The sequence below is a fragment of the Triplophysa dalaica genome, chromosome 5 (genome assembly GCF_015846415.1).
Source record: "Triplophysa dalaica isolate WHDGS20190420 chromosome 5, ASM1584641v1, whole genome shotgun sequence".
Classification (NCBI taxonomy): domain Eukaryota; kingdom Metazoa; phylum Chordata; class Actinopteri; order Cypriniformes; family Nemacheilidae; genus Triplophysa; species Triplophysa dalaica.
In genome coordinates this window covers 2,618,181-2,645,492 of record NC_079546.1, presented here as the reverse complement: position 1 = coordinate 2,645,492, position 27,312 = coordinate 2,618,181, and the positions used below count along the sequence as shown (strand labels likewise).

Genomic DNA, 27,312 nt, shown 5'->3' with positions numbered 1-27,312 from the left:
CAACACTAAGGTTTGAACTGTTCTTCCTGCACTACAGGTTCATAAAACTACTTTACCATGAAATAAAAGAACAAAGCTGGTACTTTCCATCTCACTGCTGTTTAATGAGAAAACATTCCAGTTTTGAGATCGTGCAACATGATGTTTGTCACAGATTCATGTGATGATGTCCACAGTCTCCTCAACCTCACACACTCAAAACAGATTTTCAGAATAAACTTAAACATTCAAGTAGTCCCGTCTTTTGAGAGATAAAAAAGCAAAATACAACCACTGTACGATTTTCATATTTCATTACTTTAAAATAGAAATAATGCCATTTCCTTATATAATTAGGGGAGAAGAAACATCCAGAGAGGTAACAAAAATCCATGCACGATAATGCTAAACAATCTCAAGTGATAATACAAGATTTCACAACAGATCACTCATATGTAAATTCATCTCACGAAGCCTCAGCGTGTTCCTATGGCAGCTGTGTCATGCTTGTCCGGTCATTTCTGACGTGACGTGATAAAGGACTGTGAAATGTTAACATGAGTGTGAGAAAATGCCACTGAACTCTTGTGTTTAAATACTCTTACTTGTCTTTACATGGTTCATTCTGTCTTTTTACAATCAGCAACTTGGCATTTCAAAGGAGCAAAAAACCAATAAGCTGCCATCAATGAGAAAACCACACCCATTCTTTCACCAGAGACTTATTTCGTCGTCTTGAAACATTAATGTAATGTAATAGAAAATAGAGAAATGCACAAATGTCATCCATTCATATTGCATTGAATATGGCTCAGATCTTTCATCAGTTTTATAAGATATTTTCACAATCACACCACTGTAACGGCACACAAATGCAAAAGAACCCAACGTGTAAAGTTGTTATGCAGTGATGAAGATTTAAGAGTTAACAGCTTCAGGGGTATGAGTTTAAAATCTAAAAATGAAGGAAGTTTCCCCTGAAACGAACACAAACCTCTTCGGGTTTGTCAAGGATCTGCTGGAATGATTTCTACAGCATAACAACATCCTCAGCGTCCCGTGCGTCTTTGGCACACAAAGTTCACTCGCAAGCGTTTCTCTAAAAACTAACCTGTGATCCGTGTTGGCAAACAACAGGCGCAGGCTTTTTGAGAATAAAACCAAACCCATCAATGAATAAATAGTTCAATAAATAAGAGTAATAAATAAATAAAATCCTAGAACAAAGCCACTCCCCCCAAAAATAAAACATTCTAAACTCCACAGTGACATTAGTGGAAAACAACAGCTAGACGTTTCCTAGACTTTCTTCATCTAGAGAAGCGACCCGAGTCGTCTCCATAGCCGTTCCTCTTTCCATCTGTATTTCTCCTTCACGCTCTCTTGTTCTCTCTCTGCGAGCAAGAGCGTGCTCTCTAATGCTCGGAGGAGCGCTGGCAGACCCGTCTGTGGGTACAAATACAACACCGGGTGCAGTAAAACCCATTCATACAGCCGTCTCAAGATCTTCATGTGCCACGGGCTGATCCGACGTCTGGCTCTCCAGAAGGGACGCCAGCTCGATGTTCCCAGCATCCAGGGCGTAATCCTTAGGCGTTTTTCCCTAGAATGTAAAATTGCAGTTCATGTCAAATAAGTGAGATCAAGATGGTTACCAAATACTGAGGTCAAAGAAAATCTAATTCTCACCAGGAAGTTTGGCCGGAGGGAAGCCCCGGCCTCCAGTAGGCGTCTGCACACATCATGGTGCTGCTGGGCAGCAGCTTTGTGCAGAGCAGTGTCTCCTCTAAAACCACAAATAAAGACATGTAAAATGTCTAAAACAGAAAGAGAAATACATTTTTTTAAATATAGTTACATACGTTTCCTTCGCTGTTAAATCCAACATAAGCTTTGAACCTGAAAAAAACAAGTTTTTTAGAAACACATAAAAAAGTTATAACCTTTAGTTTGCAAAAGCGACCACTAGTTTGATATCGATAAATTCAACGCAATGACAAAGTTCTTCTTGCAAAGCTCTTCTGACCATAATTTCATGTTACAATATAATGATTTCAGGCCGAAAGCGAGTCAGAGATGAGAAGAAAACCAGAAGGACAGATAGACTGTAATGGTTTGGAGAACTAGACTGTAATGGTTTGGAGAACTAAACTGGAGTTATTAAAATGATTTAGGATCTTAAATGTGACGATATAAGCAAGGATGCATGCCACGCGAGCTATTTAACATCACCACATAAGCTGTACCATCACATATTAGTGACTGTTTAAACTGCCATTTCATTCGCTCACACACAGCCAATCCAAAGTTTTTACGCATCTCTTGTTTTTTCATGTCACAGACAGCCGATGGTATCCAAACCATTGCAGTATATCTGTCCTTCCGGTTTTCTTCCCAGGTCGGCCTCGTTTTCGATGATGTCAGTCTGTCCCCAGTCTGTTCCTTATAGTATAAGTCGCCTACTTATACTAAGTCGCCTACTTATACTATGCGCTAATAGTAGGTACTGTTTTTGTGTTAAATTAAGGACATGCAGAAAGTGATAACGATGTCTAATGCAGCATGTGATGAGCAAACTTTGAACACGCAAGCATGTGTGAACCAGACACTCACCATGTTCTAGAATGAAACTCACGACGTCAGTGTGACCGTGTTGAGCGGCCAAATGCAAAACAGTGCAGCCCATCGTGTCCCGTGCTAACAGACTGACCCCGCCGCTGCAGGAGCTGGACACCTGATGGATCACAGGTCAGGAGCACATGAGCGTGTTTGTGTCATTACATAATAAAACTGGAAACAATAGACTCGACATTAACATGTTCACATCCTCCACCCTGATGACTCATACAACAAAGTTCTTTCACTTTCATTTGAAAAAAGAATAACAATAAGGGAATTAAAAATAAGAAGCTTACCGTAGTAAGCTCTCCTTTGATAGCTGCTGACAGTAGAGCTACAAAATAGAGAAGATTGAATATATCGCTGAGTAAGGATCATATGTTAGAATTAACAATATCTTGTAAACTTTGGCATGAATCATTAGGGAATTTCAGTGGATAATGTTTTCAGTGGGGTTATTCCATGACTTCTTACAGGAAATATCCCTCTAAAGAAAAAGTCCTGTCTTGTTTACCGCCTCTCCACCATAATTTCAAAGAAAGGTTGGTGTTTACACAGTACCTTGTTCCTCTGAGGTGAGGGGAATGCTGCCATAAGGAAATAAGAGCACAAATTATTAGTAAACACATTCCACAATGAGGCACAATAAACAGAAACTAAAATAATAAAATGAAAGATGTCTGGGAGGATTGTCACCTTGAGCTGGGTTCCACAACAACATCCGGCATTCCAGGTAGCCGGCTCACCGCTGGGGCCTCGCGGTCCAGGATGAACACCTCATCATGACAAATTTCAGTCACGAAGTGAAGATGCTCCTGCACGTGCACATAAATAAATTACAAGAACACATTATACAACTCGCTAATATCATTTTTTTTCTTTCAGATATTACTTTTAGGTACAATTTAAATCCTACCTGAGCCTTGTCTATGCGATAAACACGGTCAGCTGATGTAGCTGGGAAAAGAATGTACAGTAAAATAATACAGATTAATCATAATAATTGTAGGACACCTAGACATAAATGGCACACTATTAAAGTACACAACTGTGAATTATTGACTACACTAGTAGTGTGGACTGTCAATACCAACAAACCATGTGTTATTTTTCAGACAGGCCGTTTAACCTACTTTGTGTTCACCTACTTTTATGTATGAGTATGCATTGGATCTTACAGTACAGAAGAGAGAGAGAGCTACTATGAATAGAAATGCTGAGACACAAGCTCACAGTCAAGGAAACTCCAGCTTGGTGAAAGCCTGTGTGTTGAACTAGGCAGCGGCAAGCCTGTGCTCTCGTCCTGCAAAAAACAAACTGAATTAATATATGTAAAACAGGGACATATTTCTAGAAACAGAGGAGATATGTGTCAGGAATTTACCTGGTAATGTACTCTGTGGCCAGCAGAGGGCGCTTGATGCAAATCCTGTAGACAAGAAACACTTAACAGATGATACAGATTTGAGCTTCAGTATTAAGGGAAGAGTTCACCTAAAAAATGTATATTCTGTTATCGTTTACTCTCCCTCATGTTCTTTTAAACCTGTGTGCGACTCTTTTTTCCGTGAAACACAGAAGAAGATATTTTGAGGAATGTCTGCTTATACAATGGAAGTCAATGGGGTTCAATGTTATTTAGTTACTAGCGTTCTTCAAAAAATCTTCTTTTGTGTTCTGCAGAAGAAAGAATGTCATACAAGTTTGGAATGACATGAGGTTAAATAAAGGAGGAAAAAATATAATTTGTGGGTGAACTATACCTTTCAAAATGCCTAAAAAGGGCACAACTCGTGACCCTGGTATACATCAGACACATTTATGAGTCAGTGTAGCAAAACAATCACGTCCGCCTTGTTTTGTTGGTTGTATGGATGCATAATAGTCATCTAGTAAATATTTTGCTTTGCCGACGTCTGACTGCCAAGACCAGCTGGACTGGTAAAGGAAAAGTGAAGATGAGCTCACCTCCTGCAGTCTGTCAATGTAAAGTCGACATGTTTCTAGGTCACAGTCGCCTCTCACCACCACAATGCCAACCGGAGTAGCTGAACAAACACACGCACATTTATTTAACAGCGATTGTTATGATAATACTTGCAAACTGAACAGAACTGAATTGTGGAAAATCTTACAGATGTCACGAAGGCGTTCTTTGTCAAACTGCATGCTCTCATACTCCTGCAGGCTGATACGGTTCACGCGCAGTCGCAGACGGTCGGGGACTGCATGCGGGCTGTGAAACGCAGACAAAAAAAGAGAAGAGATGCCACAGGAAGTAGTGTACCAAATTTGTTTAGTTCTTAGAAAATGAAGCAATACACGTGAAAGTGGAACAGACATTTACTCAGAGGAAGTTACACTGTGATCATTTACTAACACATGTGATGTTCTATACTGAATGATAATAAACAACTCTACCGGTCCAGAGTTATAAACCCGGAAGATGAGGTCATGAAGAGGAGATATGAACTTCACAATAGGACCGATGTTCATTAATGTCATAAAGTGACTTTGTGAAACAAAACATTCCCCAAAGACACTGTAAGCTGGATGCAGTACACACAGAAACACACACACACACACACACATAGTCTCAGGTGTGTGTGTGTGTGCTGGAGGGATGGCGTGAGAACCCGTACTTACACAGAGAAGGAGTCGGGGGGAGCAGAGAGGCGGCGCAGGTCGGCTGCGCACACTTTCTGAATGCTGCGACAGCACAGCCACACGCAGCACAGCCAAGCCAGTCAGAGAGAGAGGTGAAGATGAGACACAAAGATGAAGGGCAACCGATAATTAAGAGGGGAGAGATGGAGACAGAAAAAGAAAACGCATTGCAGAGCACCACACAAAGAAGTAAAGAACAGAACCTCCACATATAGATTAGTGCTGTTACTAGAACATTCTCCAGAAACGGAAGCAGGGATGACACACAGCATTTTGTGTTAGACCGGTTAGTTACACAATCCCATACAGCGAAAAACCTTTTTGACAGGATAAGCAATCAACAGATGTCCCTCATGACACACTCACTCGTTCAGCAAAGGCACAGACGTGCGTCTCTTGCTTTTCTGCACCATGTTGGCCTGATTCCTCAGGGATATGCGGAGGGTGGAGGGCGCCAGGCGGCACGGCTCGCCGTCCACCTGCACGGGTAGCGTCTTGAACGTGGTGAGAACCACCTCCCTGCACTGATGCAGACGTTCACCGTGGCCGCCCACCTGCAGCGCCGCCTTGTGGCCAAAACCAGGTATGCTAAGGTTAAACAATAATCCTTTCACTCCAGTTATTTATATACAGAGATGAAGTGCTCACCAGGGAAGCCATGGTGAATCCGATCACCTCGATGCAACCGTCGTCGTGCCTCTGGGGCTCAAAATCTCGGTGGTCACCCGTGTTACCCCAGGGCATGGTACCGGCACAGTACCTGTAGATAAAGTACACAGGGTCAATGAGGTGAACCGGGTTCTTGAAATCTGGACAAACAACTTGGTTTTGAAGAAAATTATACTAAATTAAAAGACATAAAGAAACAAGCAAAGAGTAAAAATGCTCAAATAAAAAAATACACCTAGAAACTGCTGCTACATCATTTAGGAAATGGTGCCATCTGGGTTACCATCACTTACTGTCCAAGATATTACCGTGACGAGCTGAAGAAAAGCTCTGCACTATAGTGTATGTGAAGTACACACCTGGGTATGTTCAAGAAGACGATACACTGAAACTTCTGTTCCTGAATCTTGAGTGTAAGGTCTGTGCCATCGCACTTTGAAAGAAAACACAAACATGCAGAAAAATAATGAAAGAGAAAAACGTGTTAAATCTAAGGATATTCTCTCTGCTCTTAATGCACCGTGCCCGTCAAACATCAGGGATTCTGCTGAATTCGCTGTGCTCACCACCACCCTGACGTGCTTGGACAGGTCCCTGGAGCTCCGCTGGAGAAAGTCGGAGAATGCCGCCTGAGGGCACAAAAGTAGAGTCACACATACTCACTCTCTCTCTCTCAGTATAAGCTCACATTTATTCTCTCAGGTATGAACTCAACTCAACCCACCCCTGCATAGAACATCTTGTTACGGAAGCGACTGTTGAATTTCTCGGGGTTTGCTTCTGCGGAGAGATAGAAGGACACAGTTGTCTTATATGGAAAAGAGAACAGAACAAATTTATTTAAAATGAAACTTACATGGACAATGATTTTGACTGTTTTTGGTGTAATTAAACTTTAGGGAAAACTTAAATACTTTTAGGGGTAGAATATGGTTGTTATAGTTGGTATGGCTTAGGATATTTACTAACCTCTTGACTCATGAAACTCCAGAGTGACGTGTGCATCAAATCCGAGGCTGAAGTAGTTATTGAACACGTTCAGAGGAAGCTGATAACAGAAACACACAGATACTTCAGGATGTTAGCACCTAAAAAAATATATTTTTTTGCTCTTTTATAGCTCAGGAGCTTTGATGGATTTTCAGTTTGTTTCAATTTTCAGTGCTTTATCTAAGTATCAACTTGCTCCAGGGAAATAAAAACAGGAACAAAGGACAATTGTAGAAACACATGAAGAGTATGGATCCTCAATATAATGTTTGCAGACTTGACAAATCTGAGCTCAATTTGTGACATTATTAAATCTCTTCAGAAACTTAATGAGACATTTGTGAATTTTCTGTCCTTTTCTCAAGAGAAATATCTGAGACACAGATGAGACTTACGCCAACGTTTCTATTCACTCATCATTTAATCTCATTCATGTCTATGAGAAATAACTGAGATATTAATCTCTGTGATTCTCTTTCTACTACGCACCTTCTGTGACCCGTCCTCGGGCTGAACAGACGATCGCTCTACCTGAAGATTCCAGCGATCCAACTGGACCACAGTACCGTCCTCCACCTGACACAAGATCTTGGACACGGGCTCGTCTGTGTAACCCTGAGACAGATGTGTGGACATCACTTTGGATTTGTATTGCATTACTCATTGTCATTTTCTTTTTACCCCAATTTGATAAATAAGTGTTGTTCTAGCCTCTTAAAAGTCATTCATTTTTTTAATGGCATTTTACATCTCGTGTTTCAAATGTCTGGGGTACTTTACCTTGCACGCTTTTTAATTTACGACCCTGATCTTACCATTTATATCACATCTACATGAAGGGCTATTCACTCATGACATAAACACAGTCCTTGACATGAATCGAGATGATTATACTATCAATTGAGAGTGGGGGGAAACATGACGGCGAGTGTCATTACAGCCAGCGCACCACTAATAATAGACTTTAGACTGTGGCAGAAATACAGAAGGGAAAAAAGACACACATTAGACTCAAGGCCAGCGCTTCGGAGGCTCACAGTCAGAGTATAATGGAAAATAATGAGCATCCTCTATCAGTGACAAGCACTTAACCAGACAACATCACAACCACAGCCGATCGTACCCAGCAAACTGTGTTTGTTTTCATACACTCTCATGATGTGTAATACAGACTGAATCATTCAGAGAAATGACAGTGTGAATCTGATTCTGTGGGAATCAAAATTGTGTAATTGGTTTACCCGTGTATGTGATTCAAACAATACATTTATGAATTGAACTTTATAAGGTACACAAGCTTCATTTCATCTATAAGAATACAAAAGTCACTGACCCCTCCCCAGTTGAGTGTCCTGGCGAGGTCATTTCCTGTACCGAGAGGAAGCACAGCTACAGGAGGTTGCGGGTTCATCTGAAGTTCATCTAAGGCTGACAGAATCCAGCCCACCTAGAGAGTAAAAACTCAGTGTAAACCAAGAGCCGTGGGCTTACAGGCTAATAGATTTACACAAAATAGAGGTTGTGTTGGTCCCATAAAAACTGTGGATGTTTAAATGACAAGAAAAGCACGATAGTTCTGAAATTCATTTCTTAGTTAGGCTGTTTTGAGCAAAATGGTTGGTGCCATTTCTCATAACTGTCACCAGAGGGAAGTGTGATCAAAATGTCTAACAGGGTGGATGATTCTGTACATCCCAGCATGCATCAGGTCTTACCGTTCCATCTCCCCCACAGGCAAGGATACGAAGATTTGGCACTTTTCTGTACAATTCCAACCTGATGACAAGAGACATATTAGTAATTGTTATTAATGTTCGATGGTAAAAAATAACTTCAATTTATTAATGTCCTTGAATAGAAAGGTATACATTAAAGCACCATAAAAATGCCATGATTTTTTTTAACTTGCCGCTCCAAAAGATGAGTAGCATTTCCAAAAGTAGTGCTCCTAGACCCTTTCCAGAACCTTTCTAAAACATTTCCGCAAAGACCTTTAAATGGCTTCCTCTCTTTCCGTTTACACGGATGACCTACAAGAGTGTATTTCATCACATTAACTAAAAACCTTTTGTCTTTATTTTGAATGTTCTAGCTATTTTACCATTCCAAACCTACGGAATAAATGTTGTTTTGCAGAATAAATGCCACTTGTTATAAATGCCTTGATATTTTCTAATGCAGTGACATTTTAAGATTCGTAAGTGTAAATATGTTGTATGTGTGTACGTGTGTGTTTGATTTAACAGAGCTTGTATAATCACAGCCCGCCACCCAACTGTGCCTGATCGCTCTCTCTCCATCAGAGCATCTGTGCTGTGCTCCATTAATAGATAGACTCGGCTTCTGGAATACTGAAGTATGACAGAAAGCAGCACAGACTTCATGATGCACCTCAGGTTAGAGATCGTGATATGAAATGGAAACTAACGCTTCTCTCGGTCCGCCCTGAGACAGATCAAACACCTGCCGAGGGTTCAGAATCCACATGAACATCTGCAACAACTTCGTCCCCTGAGAGACAGACGGAGACAAGACAGACAGATGATTCTAGAAATCAACAGTAGCATTTGACTGTCAAATATTTGTATATCATAACAACGTTTACATTTATGACTTTGGCAAACGCTTGGTCAGCCACGTGTACAATTAACCTTTCAGGTTCAAACACAAGGTTACCTGGTTTCCTCCACTTTTAGGGTTGACAAACACCAGCACCGGTTTCATAAGAGGAGAGGGCATCGGTTTCAACATGAACGGACGCCATTTCGATTCCTGCAGAAGTGAATGCATTTTATTCAGCTCAAAACACACACACATCTGAACATGAATACACACATACACAGCAGTGCAGTGAGACAGATGATAGCCGAGCAGGAGTTAAGGGAAGACAAGCTCTCGGAAATACAGAAACTAAACTCTGTTTTTCAGGATTATTTAAGAGACGGGACAATAAAATATGTTTTCAAGGTGTGTGAGGTCAGGATGGATCCTCAGGAGCTACTCACATCGGTGCCCTTTTTGCTGGTTCTTCTTTTGAAGGACGTCCGTTTTTTCCTCCGTGTGGAGTTTTTAAAGGAGCTCTGAGAGGGACAGAGGAGAGATGGCAGCTAAGCCTTAACAATCATATCGGGATGCAAAGAAAATTACAGCTGTAGTTCATTTATAACCGATGGAACCAAAAAAGATCTCAATTTCATAAATGAATAAATGATGTAATCATTATCCTCATCCAAACCTACGTTAGAAGGTCATTTGAAACTGTGAACCCTGCTTTTTTATTTAAACAAAAGCATAAAAGGAGCATTGGCTTCAAAAATCCAGAAATGCGATATATTTCGAATTTTCAATTTAAGTTGCTGTTCTTTTTTGCTTCCAATGTATTCTGTACTATAAAAAATTCAAAATTGTACTTATACAATTTAATAATGAATATATATATATTAATACAATACATATTGTGGGGGTGAGAGGTTGTTAAAAAGGACAAATTTTTGTATGTGTTAAATTGAGAAATTTGACAAATATAATTTATCAAAAATAAAAGCGTGAATCATAAAATGTTCTATTTTCTATTCCAACACAGTAATAGTTCAACTACAAGCGGCTTCCCTTCTGATAACTCCAGAATTGAAAGTGACAACAGCCACACTTCAAAAACCTGTCCCATCAACCAATCGGAGGTGAGTGTGTCATCAAAGTGGATGTGGTTAAAAAAAATTCAAAAAAATCAAAAAATGATTTGATGGGTAGGTTTTTGATCAATTCGTTATAGCTTTCAATGATAAACCATGATGTTTACTGACTGTAGTGTAGGAAATGATGCAAGAAGCTTTCATCCTGTATCTCCATACAAAATGCATATCATCTAAGAGCATTATACAACATGTCACAGATAAAGAAATGTTTGCAATAAACAAAAGCACATTTAGGCCAAAGCATAAGTGAGGAGACAAGAGCATGCAGCACAGCTCTAAAACAAAGCATCTCTTATAAGGCACTACATCCTTCAACTCATCCTTTATTATGATAGTTCACCCAAAATGTTTACAGTGGGTCTTTTTGAGGTGGACGTACCTGGGGTTTCCTAACTTTGATAATCCATGAGGGTGGGATGATGACCCCCGCGTGAGCTCCCAGAGAGCACGGCTCCTCGATCTGATGGAGCATGAAGCATGTCACCTTGTTGTGGAACTTGAAGAGACGGACAAACATAGAGAGAGAGAGAATGTTACAGTTAACATTAAATAAAGTAGCATAAAACACACATTTCAGATGTGACTCACTGCCTGCTTGCACCACGAGCAGCTGATGGCCACAATCTCCTTATTATGGAAGAACTTCTGTGGAAAACTCTACCGAAAGAAAATATAACATAAACATATTATATTGAAAAACATTCAGCAGTCTGATAACATTGGGTTTTAGTTTCTTACTTTGCCGCATTGTCGGCACTTCCCCTCCTGTCGCCGTCGGTGGACCCAGTGATGTCTCAAAACGTTCTGCTGCAAAAAACACACAATGCATGTAAATAGGCCAGTAGTATTTCAGTATGTTATAACACAGAGGAGTATGAATCATGATGGACTTACATCTCGGAGGCATCGAGAGCCGCCTTCTCTAAATGTGGGTTTACAACGGAAGTTAATCTGGTATGGAGAGAAAACATTTACAAATGAGAGCTGCTGTATGTCTAAAATACTGTGGAAATACACACAACTATGAACTGGGACAAAGATTTCTTTCAGTTTTCATGCATTTGCACTCATAAATATAACCAAACATCGCAACAGCAGAGAGCCATAACGCTTGATCCTTAAAATCATAATTGGAATACAGAGATTACAGTTTGTCATCCCATTGCCTTATCCTTGTGACGCACGTTTGAAGAGACAAACATCCACACCTGCAGTCAACGTTCATCCGTATAGCTCTTGCTGCATATTCATGACATAAACTGCTATTTTTTGCATCCCCTCACCTTGTCAAGCTCCTCGATGCAAGCCGTATGGACCACAATCTTACAGGCGGCGCACTTCCTGCGGGGTGCTGACTTCTTAAAGAGAACCAAACAGGACACAACACACCACTATGAGAACATTTCAAATGAACGATGACACCGTTTAGGATAAACTATCCTAAAAAACTATAAATAACAGTGATCCTTTAGCACCTGTAACTAAAAACAGCTTATTCTTACATATCTGAAAAAACACAAACATAAAGTATTATTCGTCTTGTATTTCATTTAAAATGAGAATGTGTTTTCAGGACGCTTTCATCTTCCAGCTGTAAAAACCTTGTATCGTCTAAGGCGAGTATTTGCCAACTCGATTGAAGTGACATTGTAAGGGTCGCCATATTACGCGACAACATCGCAGCGCTCAACAAAAGCCAGACAGAGAGCGCATTAAGTCATCCTTTCACCTGCTGCACATTCTAAGACTAATAGCCACCTCTGCTTCTCAATACACACCGGCTTCACATTATCTCATGAAAGAAAATGTCAACGCTAAAATACACCAGCCGTCTGACTCGCTGACTCTCTGACTCATGGCTCTTTCATCAACGTTATACTCACTGAAATCTTGACCACGCATGTATCCTCGCCCAGGTAACACAGGTCCCCAGAGCAGTTGGTCTCCAGCCACAGGTGGTCCCCGTTGACAGCGTTCTCCTGCAAGACCGTGTAATATTTTGTAACTTTAAGGGCATTTATTTATCTGTATGGGTTTTAAAACAGAGTGTAACTAAAAATAAACAAAACTACAAGCAAGTACATAAAATCAGTTGAAAAATGTTCTCTGAACCATATCATAATTCACAATGGTAAACTGATAATAATGTTATCCAATTAAATTAAAAAAATAAAATCTCTAAACGAGATCTGTCTCCAGCAATAGAAACTAGTGGTCATGGTTAACCGTGGTTTACAGATAAACAAATGGTTATTCGATATTTTAGATATGTCCCGCCCCAGCTTCTTGTTTCAAAAGGAAGTCCAACAACACGAGAAGGAAAACTGCACTCGACTGTATTTCCTGGGATCTTTAATCCCCACACATTTGTACGCGATATCGCAATTTATATCAACACGCAATAACACAAATTCAACATAGAGAATCATTTAATACGAAATAAAGTTGCATGAACTCATGCATTCAGTTCTCACACATCAACTGTGCATCAATTAACGCTGTGTTGACACCACATGCTTAGCAGCTTCAGGAAGGCGCATTAATGTTTGATGGTCACGTGGAGAACAAGCAGGGAAGGAAAGGCCAGCGAAGATGCGCAGGAAGCGCCCTACTGAGCCCCGCCCCTCCATCTCTCCATATGTATGCAAAGAACCTGGATCAACTAGTCTCTCTTTAGCCTTGCCAACCGCCCACGGCACACCGGGTCTTCCAGACTAAATGTGCTGATTTGAGCAAAACGATCACGATCTTCTCATCACAGCTTAAGCATTATGTATTGCTTGTATTCGGGCTGGATGACATGGGGATGCTTACTGAACGGGCATTAATAACAAATACTGCACAAATAGGTCACTTTTGGACATAACTGAATGTGAAAGTGACATTACACTGCACCATTGCACTCACTGGATGAGAAAAACAAAGATCTGATGAGACACGAGACATGAAAATGAAGAACAAACCAAAGCACTTACGCTCCAATCCATCGTGGTGCGAAGCTCCTTGACCGGTCCATTGCTCAGGGTAGAGAAAGGGTTCTGGGATGGGCCCAAATGCTGCAGACCGGACCGAGAGATGGCTTTCCTGCAACACACAACAACCATAAATCACTTCAGCTCAAACTCATCCAGGAGAAAGTTAGAAAATGGTTATAATGGGTTTGGGGTTATTACTGTGGATATTGTGTGGAGCGTGACTAGATTAATAAAGAAATCATTGTGCAGGTAAACCGCAGAAGACACACACACAAAAACACACAACAGGAGACAGGCATCCACGTTGTGCCAGTATCAAAATGATTCAGACCAATCTGTTGACCAGTCTGCTTGGCCAGGAAGTTCCCACAATTCCCTGCGTGCAGAGAGAGCCTCAGGCTCATATGGTGTGTAATAGACAGACAGGATCACTCACAGACACGGGGTGTGTGTGTGTGTGTGTGTGTGTCTCAGTCAGGGGTTTGTATGACTCAGTTATTTCATCATTTTCCCAGTCTGTCAATCTTCAACAAAACTGGCTGCTGTCTCGCGCCAACAAACTTATTTCTACACCACAACAGCCCAAAAAATCTGACCTGTGGCTATATATATCATACATGCTTATAAAAATATGGTTTAATAGTTTTACATTTTAAAGTCTATATCGTAGTTCATGAATGTGTCCACATCTGGTATTTTTGAACATGCAGAATCAGAAAATAACTTCAAATTTAAAAAAGAAAGCAAGATATGTACTAGAGTTTACTACTAGAGATGGTTTCCAACTGTATTTCGCAATGCTGATAAAAAATGTTGTACACTGTATTTAAAAATAACATAAAGCATGACATCTTGCTCTTCCAGGAATGTCCTCTGCAACCTTTAAGCTTCCAGCTCCTTCCCTAAAAACAGTTACCACCCGTTCATCCTCCAAAGAGCTCATTATTTAACATATTCATCATACAGTGCCATATGGCCGTGCCTATTGAAGCGCAGGTTGAAAGTGACCCTGCGCTCGGTGTATAATTTTACACAAGCCCGCAACACAAGCATTGTAGGCAGGGGGCGAGAAGGCCAACGGACGAGGGAAAGGTGGGCCGTACACCTGACACCGCGCTGAAAGTTTCAGATCCTCGTCTAAAATTATCCTGGATCAGAGTGAACACAAGCGAGAGTCCAGTTACCTGCTCTATTGTAAAGCGAGCCGGCCAGTGAGATCACACACCTTGACCCTCCTGGCTAAAAATAGACCTACAGTCGGATGACATGTGCGCTGGAATCATGCCATTGTGATGAAGCGCCTGAAGGCCCCTTACGCGACAACCAACACACACACACACAATAAAATACGCAAAACAAATATACAAAAAGACATACACATGATGCCACACATAACAACACAACACACACAAAGCAAAACACACATAAACACACACAGAGACACAAAAATGGCAAAAAGTGACACACACACACAACAATAAAAAACACACACTTGGCCAAGCTAACATCTGAAACACACAAACACAAATGCACGAAAAACCTGCCACGATGAGGCAAGGATGCCACACAAACTACAAGTATACAATACAACAAATATACACAAAGATGCCCCACACAAGCAACAACACACACACAAGAATGAAACGCACATAGACAGATAACACGTTTTCAATATGAAGAAAAATTATGAATGCGATCTCAGTGAACATCTCACTTGTTTCTACAAATGGGATTAAAGGAATCCTAGAAGAACACTATAATGTTACACATTGATAAGATTTCAGAAGAGATCATGACAATGTCTGTGCTAAGATTGGCCAAAACACCAAAGTTGTAAAAGTACAAGCGTGCTCAAAATTGCAATGTTAATCAATAAGGATGCAATGTCAAACCATCATATAAAGTAACCAAGAGATATCTTAATGCCATCTTCAGCTACAGCAAATCTTAAATGCTCTCTCTCTATATATATATATATAAACTATGAACAAACTGTTGAATGTTTCAGATGCAATCCAGAGAACGATTCTGTGAGATTCTCTGTGCGCTCCTTCCTAATTCAGTCAGGTAAATGAGTAACGCATTTCTGCTTAATATTATTCCATGACATTAAACAAATCAATCAATAACATCGTCTGTTTAAAGATGCCGTACATTAGGGTGTATAATCGGTCCTGGGTAAACACAGTGAGCTTTTCACCAGAAAGCAATCAACTGAGTGCACGGCACACAATTGGAGATAAAGGCCACGCCACGTGCCCACCAGAGCCGGTGGAAACAGACAAGGACTGCAATCGGGAAGACAGCTGTAATGAAATTAGTTCTACTAAAACCGGTTTTGGCAATGGTCTGTCTTCACTGAGAGATTTCAGAACTCGTGTGACATTTATCATCGGCCGGTATAATTTGCCAGAGTTCCTGTTAATCAAGATAAAGGCTGTACGGATGGACTGAAGGTTTACATGTGCAAATAGAGGGGATGCGTGACTCCCCCTCCCTCCCTCCCTAGATGCCCTGCGGTAATATCATCCCTCCTGTGTTGTCAAGGCAACGGCGCAACACGCGCCACCGATAGTGTATTTAAGTCTTAAATCTTGTTGTCAGCATCATAACGTCTGTCCCTGCACACATTGTCTCGGCCAATTAGGTTTTGTAGATGTGTGTGGGTTGCATACTCCCTCCATGCTTTAAGTTGGGTGTCAACCCACGTACACAGTTATGATCTCATCTCTCAGCGTCGCCCACGAGCTCCCTCTGTAAGACTTAACGAAACAGTTCAGCTGTAGGCTAAAATGCCCTGACTAACCTGTATCCCAAAAGACGTTGGTACCAGGTCCCTTTCCGCTTCTTGCCCTTCCATAACACTCGCTTGTCCTCCCCTTTGGGTTGGGCTCTGATCATCCTTCCATTTCTTCTCCGAAGCCCTTTGGTCCTAAACACAGCCGTGTCTCCAGGTCGTCCGGCCTCATCCGACGCTACAGACAACGACGGGCAGGTGGACGACTCACCTCTGGCGCATTGTAGGCTCACATCACTGTTACACATGGCTGCCCGTCTAGAGCTCGAGCACACCTAACACAGACAATCCGGCACGCTGCTAGCCTCCATGTAAAGCTGAGATCATCAGCCTGAGGGATAACTGAGACCCGATGGAGGATACCTGAGAACCCTAGAGCATGCTTGGGTGTCAGATCCTGTTCTGTCCCTAGAGACAGATAAGAATATCTCACTATCATCACTGCTGTTATCTTTACCCCACGCAGAGCCGGCGCAAGGTCAGTCCCGCGTCTAGAGCTTCCAGCTATTTTAAGGTCCATTGTGCAACCCTAGCTGAACTTCTGCAACACCAAACCGTTACAAAAGGACACTTTATCCAGGGATCTGTCAGTCTAACTGAGTGTTTGACTGGTTGTCTGTGTTGCACAGACTGATTGAGTCACAAGGCCGTGACTCTACAGGATATGATGTCAGATGTAATGATGCAAAGCTTTGAATAGTTTGATTATGTAATCATGAATCTGTGGCATTTAGCCGGCACTTGGAAACATGACGCAGAAATTAACGCTGTGGACAAAAGCCATGTGTGATTTCATCACTCTCCATATTCCTCCCCACTTTTGAATCTGTTCATGTCCCCACACAACGTTCTAACTGGGTCAGCGTGTTTGCTTCGACTCAACTCGAGCCCTGAAGGACAGCTTCTCTCAGCCCCATCATGACTAACTTCCTCAAGGCGACGAGCGCTCTACAAAACGCCTTCCCTTCGTCCATCTCAACAAAGCAGGATGTCCTTGACTCCCGAGACCTTCTTCCCATTCCCTCCTCTCGCTCTGGAGATTAAGATCTGAGACTCAGCACTGGAACGAACAAACGTGAGTGAGAAGGTGATAAGTGTAACAACATCGCCGCGAACGCCCCGCTCCCACGAGACCCCGGCCCGAGAGGCATCTCGTCCAGATCGGTGATTAGAGCTAATTCAATCTTCTCGCTTTTATCTCACGCCAACAGCATCCTGATAACAACGTACAGTACGGCACACGAGCGCATCAAGTGGCAGTTCAGAATGTTCCAGATAAAGCCGTCACATAACACATTTACATCCTTTTTTAGGACACGTCTTGTGTTCTGTTAATCATAAGAGCAGTATACAAGTGCTTTAAGACTTTTCATCATGATAATCCTTATGGGAAATTTACTTTCTGTTCTTTACAATAAATGAAACAAAAAACATGATGATATAAACCATGGTAACCACAAAATAACCAAAAATGCCACCGTGCGTTCCTCAAACATCTCTCACAGTAACAGGATACCCACATCACTGAAATTGAAACACCCTGCAACACTTCTTTACCTCTCTGAGGCTGTTTACTCTTCCCAAGGTGAGGATGCAGTTTATAAACTATTGCATTTCTGCATTGTGCGGTTCGTCATTTAGTTTGTGTGCATTGGACAGAGTTCCCCCAGGCCAAGGTTTCTGTGTGTTTGTTTGCTGTTGTGACTGTATTAATGTGTGTGCCGGAAGGAGACCCATTTCTCTCTCGTTCGCCCTGAGCTCTGTCACTGCAACCTGACACACACCCACTGACAATGGCAGGAAAACGACACAAACACACACATGAAAACACGCAAACTCAGCACATACGTCACATGACCGGATCACAATAGGTGGATGTATCCGTGGGTAGATGTAGTTATATACATTGAGGTATAAGATGGAATGTGCATTATGGATTGATACAACATATTTTTCTTTCGCAAGGGTTCCTGTCTCTTTAACAAACTTGCATGACTTTGTCTGTCCTTCAGGATCTCAGGATAAGACTTTGATCTGCTTCTGAAAGCACAGATAACGTTTGAGAAATGCCAGGAAAGCTTAAGTCTTTGGCTGATAGATGCTTAACATCTTCAACGAATGCCATTATTTCATCTATTTTATCTTAAACTAAATCTTCTGATTACAGTTTTGGAAGGAAAACTCCAAGCTAGATGATTGGTGTGCTGAAAGTGGGAGTGGTGTTATGCTCTTTCCATCCTTACATATATTGTGTATATGAATGTGTTAAGTATATAAAAAGCACAATAAATATATTTCACGTTGACAAGTGCATAAAACATGTTTTTCCTTTTTAAGCCTAATCCAACACTATGAGTGTGTAAGGTGTGTTTTTTGTATATTGTGCGAGTATAAAGCATGTACCAGAACTCCCATCCTGCTGGTATAGTGGTCAGACAGGAAGCCTGGGCATTTCCCGCTTGAGGTCCCCAAACAGCAGCTCACGGATATTTATATCCATCTGCCTCACAGTGCCACACACACATATCCTCCACATTTCTCAAATGACGCTCATCCCTCACTCGTCCCCATGACACGTCTCATCTCTCCCGTCATGTGCGATAGAAGCGGCAATGTGTCAGTTTGTTTCTCTCTTCATATCAAAATAAATATTTAGTCTTCAGTTATTTACCCTCACGTGGTTCTAAAACCAATCAATGTTTAGCATTGCCCTTATATTAGAAAGTGAAAAGGTGAAGATGATAGGGCTTACAAAAAGAATCGTACAAGTGCTTATATGCTTTATGAAGTCACATAATATCTTGACCATCATCATAACTTCCCTTAAGAAAAAAAACACAAAATATCTTTATCCTAGATTCAAATGAGATTAAAAAGAGAGCAAATGGAACCGTTTGGCTTTCAGTTAGAAAGAAAATGGGCGGAAATCTCACAAATCTCTCAAACTGAGCTCAGATTTGTCAAGTCTGCAATCAAAAATCAATATTATGAAGATCTGTCAAATTTACCCAAATCCAGATTATTTTACCTCTACCATCTACATTCATTTTACACTTCCATACTCTTCATGTACTTTAACAACCGTCTAATTTGTTTCTGTTTATATTTATTTTCAGCAATTTTAGGACATACTTTTTAGTTGATACTTAAATGAGAAACACCTTCGAACTCACTCAAATCTCCAGAGCTATGAAAGAGCAAAAAAACTATCCTTTTGGTTTTTAAGAGACCTGTGATCTAGACAATATCATAGGCTCTACCATTATTATACTTTTGTGGCTGTCATTGTTGGGTGAATTATTCTTTTACTGAGTATAATGATTCTAAATTATTGTTCACTTTATCATTCTCAACATTTCATCTTCCTCTTTGTTTCTTTCTTTCAAGTGCCTTCTCTCTTTCTCCCGCGTTTCTTTTCTTCAGAGAGGTCAAACTTCAAAGTTTCTTGGCAGAACAGATGCTGTGGGGCACATGCACCTTGTCCTTCACCACCCTCTCTCTCTCTCTCTCTCTCTCTCTCTCCACCCATGTGTCCTACATTTATCTCTCTCCTTTCTTTTAGCGGGCACAGGGGCTGTGGGCGGTTTGGCTTTGCTGAGTGCCGTTCACGCGTATCAAAGTGCTTCTGGGTAAGCGGTCTCAGCGTTTCGTTCTCTCCTGCGCTCTGCACCTGACTCTCTTGATCCTCACCATCAACACCTCTTCATGACAAACATTTTACTTTAACTGACATAAAAAAAGAAAAGCATGTTTTTACATTATTTGTAGAAGTGGTGCTTTCCCGTGAAAAACTTGCAGTTTTAGTGCTTGCCAGGGTCTTGTGGGTGTTTGCCAAAGTGTTGTTAAATTCTTTTTTTTTTTATGCGTCTCTATGTGGTTGCCAAGTTTTTGGTTGGTTGCTAGGTGCTTCCTTACTGCAAAAGTCTCTATAATATTCAGAAATGTTAGATATGGCTCGGCTCCCTCTGTCAATGCAAGTTTATAGGTTTTGTTTTTCTTAATATATCCCATCACTCCTGAGGTATCATTCAGGTCGATTAAACAAATGCTGGTGGACAAATAACGTGTTAAAGTTCAATACTAAGGGGGAGGGATTTGAACAAACCTTTAATATCAAGTATAAGCAATAGTAATGGTGATGCCTGTCTTGACAAACACCACCAATAATTTTCGCAGATAAATGGATTCATTTTCTTTGTAAGCATCATGTCTTATAGCAGACTCAATCCTTGCGGGTAAACAGCACTGATGGCAGCTCTTTATTAACACAGTAAATAACACTGATTCCGCCTCTGATGCTGAGATATAACGCTAATAAAACACTCACTGCATTATGAGCACACTTCGATCTCGCATGTAAATTCTGTTGTTTCAGTTGCATTTGTGGCACACAGAAACAGCTGTGGCACATATTCTGGTGTTTTGAGGGAGAGGTCCAGACCCCCTGCGGTTTCTGTGTACTTCCCTTGACTGTCTGTGACCTAACAAACAGACACACACACGAAATCCGTCTGCCTTTGGGCAAACAACAATCACAGGAAACCAGAAGTCAGGTCAATCCCTCAGAGTTTAGCAACAACATAACATACATAAAGTTCAGACAGGCAATGTTACTAAAATGCATTTTTTTAAATATATAATTCATATTTTAATTAACAATATTTAACATTTATCTTTGTTTTTACTCTCAAATGGCTTTTTTTAAATCATGGGGAACCATCAAAAGTCATATAATCCAATGAGCCAATCACAAAACAAGAAAAGCATCACAATAATCTGAGACACAATAATAATCAGGACTATAAAGTGCAAACTTTTTGATACATCAACCACACAGCATGCACACATTTTGCCCCTTGTGGGTTTATACTTCGCACCGTATATATGTGATGCTCTCCCACATTTTCGGTCTATATGCCAACACAACAACACACCGTCTTGTGTGCGTTCAGCGAGTGGGAGAGAGTGGGATGGGACTGTATAATTGCATATAACTGTGACGATGATCCTTTTGTGTGTGTGAGATTAGGAGCAGTGTATGTGGGAGGTTTGGAGCCCACTCTTGCCTGTACATGAACCAGCTCTCTCTCTCTTTCTCTCTCTGTTCTTCTCCTCTGGCTGCTGACACCTCCATAATTAACCTCGGCGTTAGGCGCAGGGTGCGGGGGAATCGTCGGAAGCACGCATCTTTCCCTCATCTGACCCATACATCTGCTTAAAATAGCCCGAACATCGGGAGGAGAGCTCAGGGCCGAGATGGATTTTTGTGGAGAGACATCATCCCTGACCGCACACCTACGAAAAGTGCCTGTTTGGTCCCACTTTCACAAGTCCAAAAACACAGCTAGACCTGACCAATGGATGCTTACAATAAATGCATGGATTTGCAAAATCCTTACCGGGTCTTTTTTAATGATTTCATTTTGTATTGTAAATGGTCAGATAAAAACATGCAGAACCCTTGAGGAAATTGCGTTTAGAGGGCCAATCAATTCAGAGTTTTCCGAAAGCTCCACCCATTTTTGTGTTAAGGATGAATCAGACGGGTTGTTGGCAGTCCATGTTTGCTGCCTGAGGCTGAGATGGTTGATAATCCAAGCCACAGGTTTTGAAATGAAAATCCTAAACCGCATGGAAATGAAAATGTACCTTTCCACATCAAAGAATAAATATTCATGACTTTTTACCTGTTGCGCATCCTGTTTTTATTTCAGACAATACGCAATCCTGCTGCCAATCTCTCCGCACCCCAAAAAGCTCAAAACTCTAAACACGGTGGGAGATGGCTTTCATGGTAATGATCAGGTAAATGTTTGTGTTGTCTGCTGAAAAAATCTCTCTGAATAGAACAGTAATGTGTGTCAGGACCCTGATCTCGGGATCCTCCATTAGCGTGATAAAAGCAAAGCCACATCTCCTCTGAGGACTGTATGCTGAGAGCCACTGGGACGTGAGGAGCCTCCTGGTTTTCCACCTGAGGTCCTGGCTGTCTAATTGAATTAATAATTTGCTAAATGAAGCCTGGGCTGCTGTAACCTTGTGCTATTTGTGCAGAGAAGACTGAACTCCCAGACCACAGCTGGAGAAAACCACTAGACATAATTAGTGAGCAGAACGCATTACAGCCGATGAGAGGCCCAGAGAATAACAAAGAGAGAGAAGTGTGTCGGGAAATTGCAAATGAGCTTCACATGTAGTCAGATTTTTTTTCATTTATATATTGAAATATATTGATTGCACACTTGGCAAATCTGAGCTCAGTTTGTGACATTGTTTTGATCTGTCATAAAACTCGAATTAAAACTAATTGAGACTTTTGTGATAGTTCTCTCAGGTGAAACAACAAAAGGTTTCATTGCTCTCGATTTAATCTCACTGATGTCTAGGGTAATAGAGATTTTTATTTCTTATGGGATGACGGTAATATAATGGATAAAAACGATTAGTTTGTACATCACATCAGGATTTAATACTGATATTACAGATATTATTTTTGCAATCAGTGAAATTATACAGCATCACAATTCAAATCATTAATAAAACTTTCATCCATCACATAATCTGTCATCCCTACTAATAGATTAAAAAACGAATGAATAATGCCCAATATCAATTTAGTGCATTTTCACCAACTCGTGAATATCTATCACTTATCTGATAAATTGTGAATGAATTATATTGTTTTCTTTAATAGACAAAACTTTACACACAGCCATTATTATGTGATACCACAGCGTGTTCAAGTCTATGATAACAATCCAAAACAATGACACCTCACCACATGTTCCACTGAAGCAAATTTGTGGCAGTGAATGGTGACTGCATCATGTTTAATAAAAGATTCAGCCGAATGTGTTGGAGAGAATCAGACGCACATGTGATGAGACAGTGTTAACTCCCCGATGGATGTGAGAGGGAGCAGGAGACGGGTGGGAGATAGAGATGCTCGCACCTCGATGGGGCGGCTGTCTGAAGGTACTCCTCTGCCAGAGCTACAGGCGCAGGAATGCACGGCCTCCAAATTTGACTAAGCAAAGAAGAGGATGGAGAGAGAGATGACAGACAGGGCCTTTACAAGACAAAAGCCTTGGACTAAATTTCTGCTTCAGGCCTGGAGGCACCGAACAGAACAGCAGCAGGAAAGCCTCTTACGATCGTACACCTAATAAGGAAAAAACCCAATCCTTTAATGTGTCTCCTCATACTGTATTACAAACCCCCACCCCAGTGGAAAATGGCAAAAGGCTCATCTGCGTTAAGCCGCCCGCTGCGCACATAGCTACCTTCAGGAAAGATTATGACCATTTATGTAAAGTCCACAGAACAAATTTGCAGTCCTCCCTTTGCGTTTAGGAAAAGAAACAAACGCATACATCACCGGACCCCCCCTGCATTACACACATACACCATGGTCACAGGACGCATCCACTTGGGTCCAGCCAAACTGCAACTTACAAAAGGACAATTGCGGGGAGCGAGTCAAAAAAAGGTGCAAGCACATTAGAATCAAAATATATGAACGCTACCCTATCCCACGTAAAGCGTTTACATATTTTGAGCTTCACAACAACATTTACAGTAGGTGTGCAGGGCATTTCACACTCTCATTTCATGCCAAATAGAAACAAATATGAAATAAACAACACAAGCAAGTGCACAAACACCTAAACGGAGACAAAATGGCTCTCTTTATTCACTCCTGTTAGCTCTAAGTGGCAAACTATCTACAGAAAAGGTGCACGCTTTTCAAAATTACCCCGCTGACTTCAGCCAAATGCATTAAACTAAGTGGCAAACAGGAGAAGGAATGGCACAGATGACTAAACGCACCAGGGGTCTTAAAGTTGCACTGATAAAACACAAGACTTGTTAGTAATCAAATATTCGGCTCATTCTCATCTATTTCGCTACCGTGTGGCTTACAATGAATCACTCAACGGGACTGGTCTCGTTTCTATAATGTCTGCGATTAAATGGTATTCGTAAAGCAAAGAAACCATTTACTTTCTTAATACATGTTACAGGTTTTATTCCACACTATTCATCAGCATGTTTTTTCAAATAATATAAATTGATCTACTTCTGAGATGACTTTTCAATGTCACTAATACTAAAATATCTCCCACCAGCCCCATTTTGGTGTGAATCTCCCACTTTAATGGTGGAGATTTTGAAGAAAAACTGTATGTACTTTCTTTGAAGGGATAGTTCACCCAAAAATAAAATACTTTCATCATTTTTTATATCTTTCCATGCCTGCATGAGTTTCTTCTGCAAAACACAAAAGAAGATATTTAGAAGAACAATGGCAACCAAATAACATGAGACTTCCATTGTATGGACACAAATCACTCTTCTTTAGTGTTCCATGTGGTGTTTTAAAGCACATGTGACATGTGGGTAAATAAATGATACAAGAATATATATTTTGGGGGAACTATCAACTATCAACCACAGGTCTTGCACTTGAAGTACCAAAAAGCACATGTTTGGTTTGGTTTTGACTCTGTTGACTAGATGAGCAGACTACAATAAATACACATTTAATTATTTAACAGTATGGAAGAGAAAAAATGTGTCAAGCATGTACAAATCTACAACCCTCGTTGTGATCTGCTTTATGAAAGAGTACTTTTTATGGGTCACTGTCTTCTGTTTTAACTCCTTTAGGCAATTTTATTATGCTGCTCTAAGACACCAAATGACAATGGTCTCTTTCTACTCTCAATATCATTTACTAGAAAAAAAACTATAGGAGTTGTAGGGAAAGGGTGTTTGTGTCTTTGGGAACATAAAAGATTCCATTTTTAGCCCCTTTGCTTAAAAAAAGGTCACCAACAACATGCTTTTATCTACGGGTTTGACACATCGCCTTTAAGGCAATGTTAGCTTGTTTAGTTGTTTTACTGGACTTGATGTCTTATCTGAATTGGTGATGGATATAGATCTCTCCTTTGATCATTTCTTCAGAGACTGACCCTAAATGTGACACCAGGAGCAAGGGAAGGATTGATCTGCTCAGAGGAAGATCTCCGCCAGGCTGACCAGGGAGCAGGGAGAGTGGTAGTGAGTGACCCTCCTCCTCTAACAGGTGTGCGATGGAGGAGGGAAAGGTTGAACCAGGGGTCCCTGAAAACAGACCAATAAACTGAAAAATCTTGTAACCAGACGCTCTATTCTACCCTCGTGCCCGACTTCAAACATCTTACACCGCTGGGAAGCGCACAATGCATTGCAGCAAACAAATAAAGAAAATGATGATGACATACGGACGAGAAATTTTGACAACAAATAAATTTCCTTGAAAAACTAAATGCAAAAAAGGTAGACAAATTTTACCAGTCATGTGAAACATGGTCAGAGGCTGTGTTCGAAGGCACAAAACATTGTTTCAATGTAGACATGATTATAACAGATTACAAATCTTTACAAGAGAGACACTATTATTGCCCTAACAAAAACAACTAGTCAATCTTTAGCCTTGTATAGACAAAGCACTTCTACTGAAAATGACAGTCATAAAGCATGACTGTGGCATGAGGCAACATATGCAGCTCAAGTCAAAATCATCACTGTAGCAATGCATCAGTTGTTTTCCATCATATTCATGTCTGCACTGGTCAAATGTCAATCACACAATCTGGGAAAAGCAGAAAAGGTTTGATGTGGACAAAACAATACATACCAATGCTGTTTGCAAATCAATATCAGACCAAACGATAACACGCACACACTTAAAATGATTTAACATGGTGACCAACTCTAATGTTTAATGCACGTGGTTATTTAATAAATAATACCAAATCTTCGGTACAGATCTTAGTATAATCTTACTGCAAATTATTTTCAGTGGAACGTCATAATACGGCGTAAAGTATCTTGTTATTGTTCATTATTTATGCTTGCAATGGACAACTAACGGATCATTGTAAATCAAAAGGTGTAAAACAACAGAAACATCAAACACAGCGACATGTTTCATTGTATCTTTCTCCATATGGCGAGTACGCGCACGCTGAACATGCATGTATCTTGATTTAAATCGCTCACCGGTACGAGATTTGTTTCCTGAACGCCAGACCTTTCAGTTTGTCCTCAAGCGGATCCTCCATGTCGCTGCCGCCGGTCGGCACTTCTCTACCGCAGCCGCGCTTCTGAACGTCCGCCTTGTCCTCACTGGCGGCTTCTGTGACGCTGCGCCCACCCGGAGACGCGCGTGTGTCGGTCAGGGGGTCCATCATGCTCCAGTCGGCAGTGAGTGGACCCCCCTCTCTCCTCTCAGGGGGATTAAAGGTCCCGTCCGATATATCTTGAAATGCACCTCATAGGATCTATCTGTCTAACGTTATCTGTCTGTCTGTCTGTCTGTCTATCTATCTATCTATCTATCTGTCGGTCTGTCTGGCGGAGACGCGCACGAAGACGGACTGTATAGGAACACGCAACTGCATCCATTCACGACTCTGTCAGGCAGAGCATTGTGGGATATCCGTCCTCATCCTCGAAACGCAACGGCAATCGCATCAGGCAAAAGTAGGACAGAGGGTCTCTGGCCAGACGCACACGCGCGTGCGCACACACACACACCGGACCTGATTGTGATCAATAAAAAATGAACATTTGAAAGAAAAGAAAATGTAATTCCCCTCGTTATATATAATATACCATTAGTGTTAAACATTTTATCACCCCAGATATCATTATTGTTAGTATTTTAATACTGGCTACACCCCCATTTTGGTTCCATATTTTTTAAACCTGATTAATTGAAATTATTGTAAATAAGAAACTGTACCATTTGTCATTCTTATAATCATTAGATCTGTTTTTACGGCAATGGACAGAAACGACTGGCAGGTCTGAATGTGCCTTAGAAATAACCCATTGATGTGAACAAAATTTTTGATTTTCATATTACAGG

At 41.0% G+C, this 27,312-nt stretch overlaps 1 protein-coding gene and 1 long non-coding RNA gene across 6 annotated transcripts; one reads left to right on the top strand and one right to left on the bottom strand.

The window, feature by feature from the left end:
- Positions 1-276: 276 nt before the first annotated feature.
- dgki (diacylglycerol kinase, iota) lies at positions 277-26,933 on the bottom strand. Of its 5 annotated transcripts, none has more exons than XM_056748396.1 (33): positions 26,442-26,933; positions 13,595-13,703; positions 12,503-12,598; positions 11,903-11,977; positions 11,514-11,570; positions 11,358-11,426; positions 11,208-11,276; positions 10,999-11,115; positions 9,930-10,004; positions 9,601-9,696; positions 9,353-9,435; positions 8,640-8,700; positions 8,258-8,371; positions 7,414-7,539; positions 6,904-6,982; positions 6,659-6,714; positions 6,501-6,563; positions 6,294-6,367; positions 5,914-6,025; positions 5,632-5,831; positions 5,245-5,307; positions 4,734-4,834; positions 4,567-4,646; positions 3,983-4,027; positions 3,832-3,901; positions 3,515-3,555; positions 3,295-3,413; positions 3,160-3,185; positions 2,895-2,932; positions 2,593-2,713; positions 1,842-1,878; positions 1,669-1,765; positions 277-1,582 (listed from the first exon to the last, which is right to left on the bottom strand). In XM_056748396.1, the coding sequence occupies exons 1-33, from the start codon at positions 26,630-26,632 to the stop codon at positions 1,466-1,468; spliced, it is 2,877 nt and encodes a 958-aa protein (XP_056604374.1). In that variant the 5' UTR covers positions 26,633-26,933; the 3' UTR covers positions 277-1,465. The 5 variants fall into 5 exon arrangements, with proteins under 5 accessions (XP_056604374.1, XP_056604375.1, XP_056604376.1 ...); XM_056748397.1 differs by having other exon boundaries at positions 11,358-11,423; XM_056748398.1 differs by having other exon boundaries at positions 11,903-11,974.
- On the top strand, positions 19,954-25,613 carry LOC130420884 (uncharacterized). The gene is made up of 3 exons (XR_008906729.1): positions 19,954-20,020; positions 22,106-22,196; positions 25,364-25,613. It is a non-coding gene; the product is annotated as an uncharacterized LOC130420884 (long non-coding RNA).
- Positions 26,934-27,312: the final 379 nt, after the last annotated feature.

Excerpts from the sequence above, each read along its gene's own strand:
- dgki (XM_056748396.1), bottom strand. The coding sequence starts at position 26,632 with ATGATGGACCCCCTGACCGACACACGCGCGTCTCCGGGTGGGCGCAGC. Across the intron at positions 9,697-9,929 it reads CCAGCAAAAAGGGCACCGAT|GAATCGAAATGGCGTCCGTT; the intron begins GTGAGTAGCTCC and ends TCACTTCTGCAG. Across the intron at positions 5,308-5,631 it reads TCTGTGCCTTTGCTGAACGA|CATTCAGAAAGTGTGCGCAG; the intron begins GTGAGTGTGTCA and ends GTGCTGTCGCAG.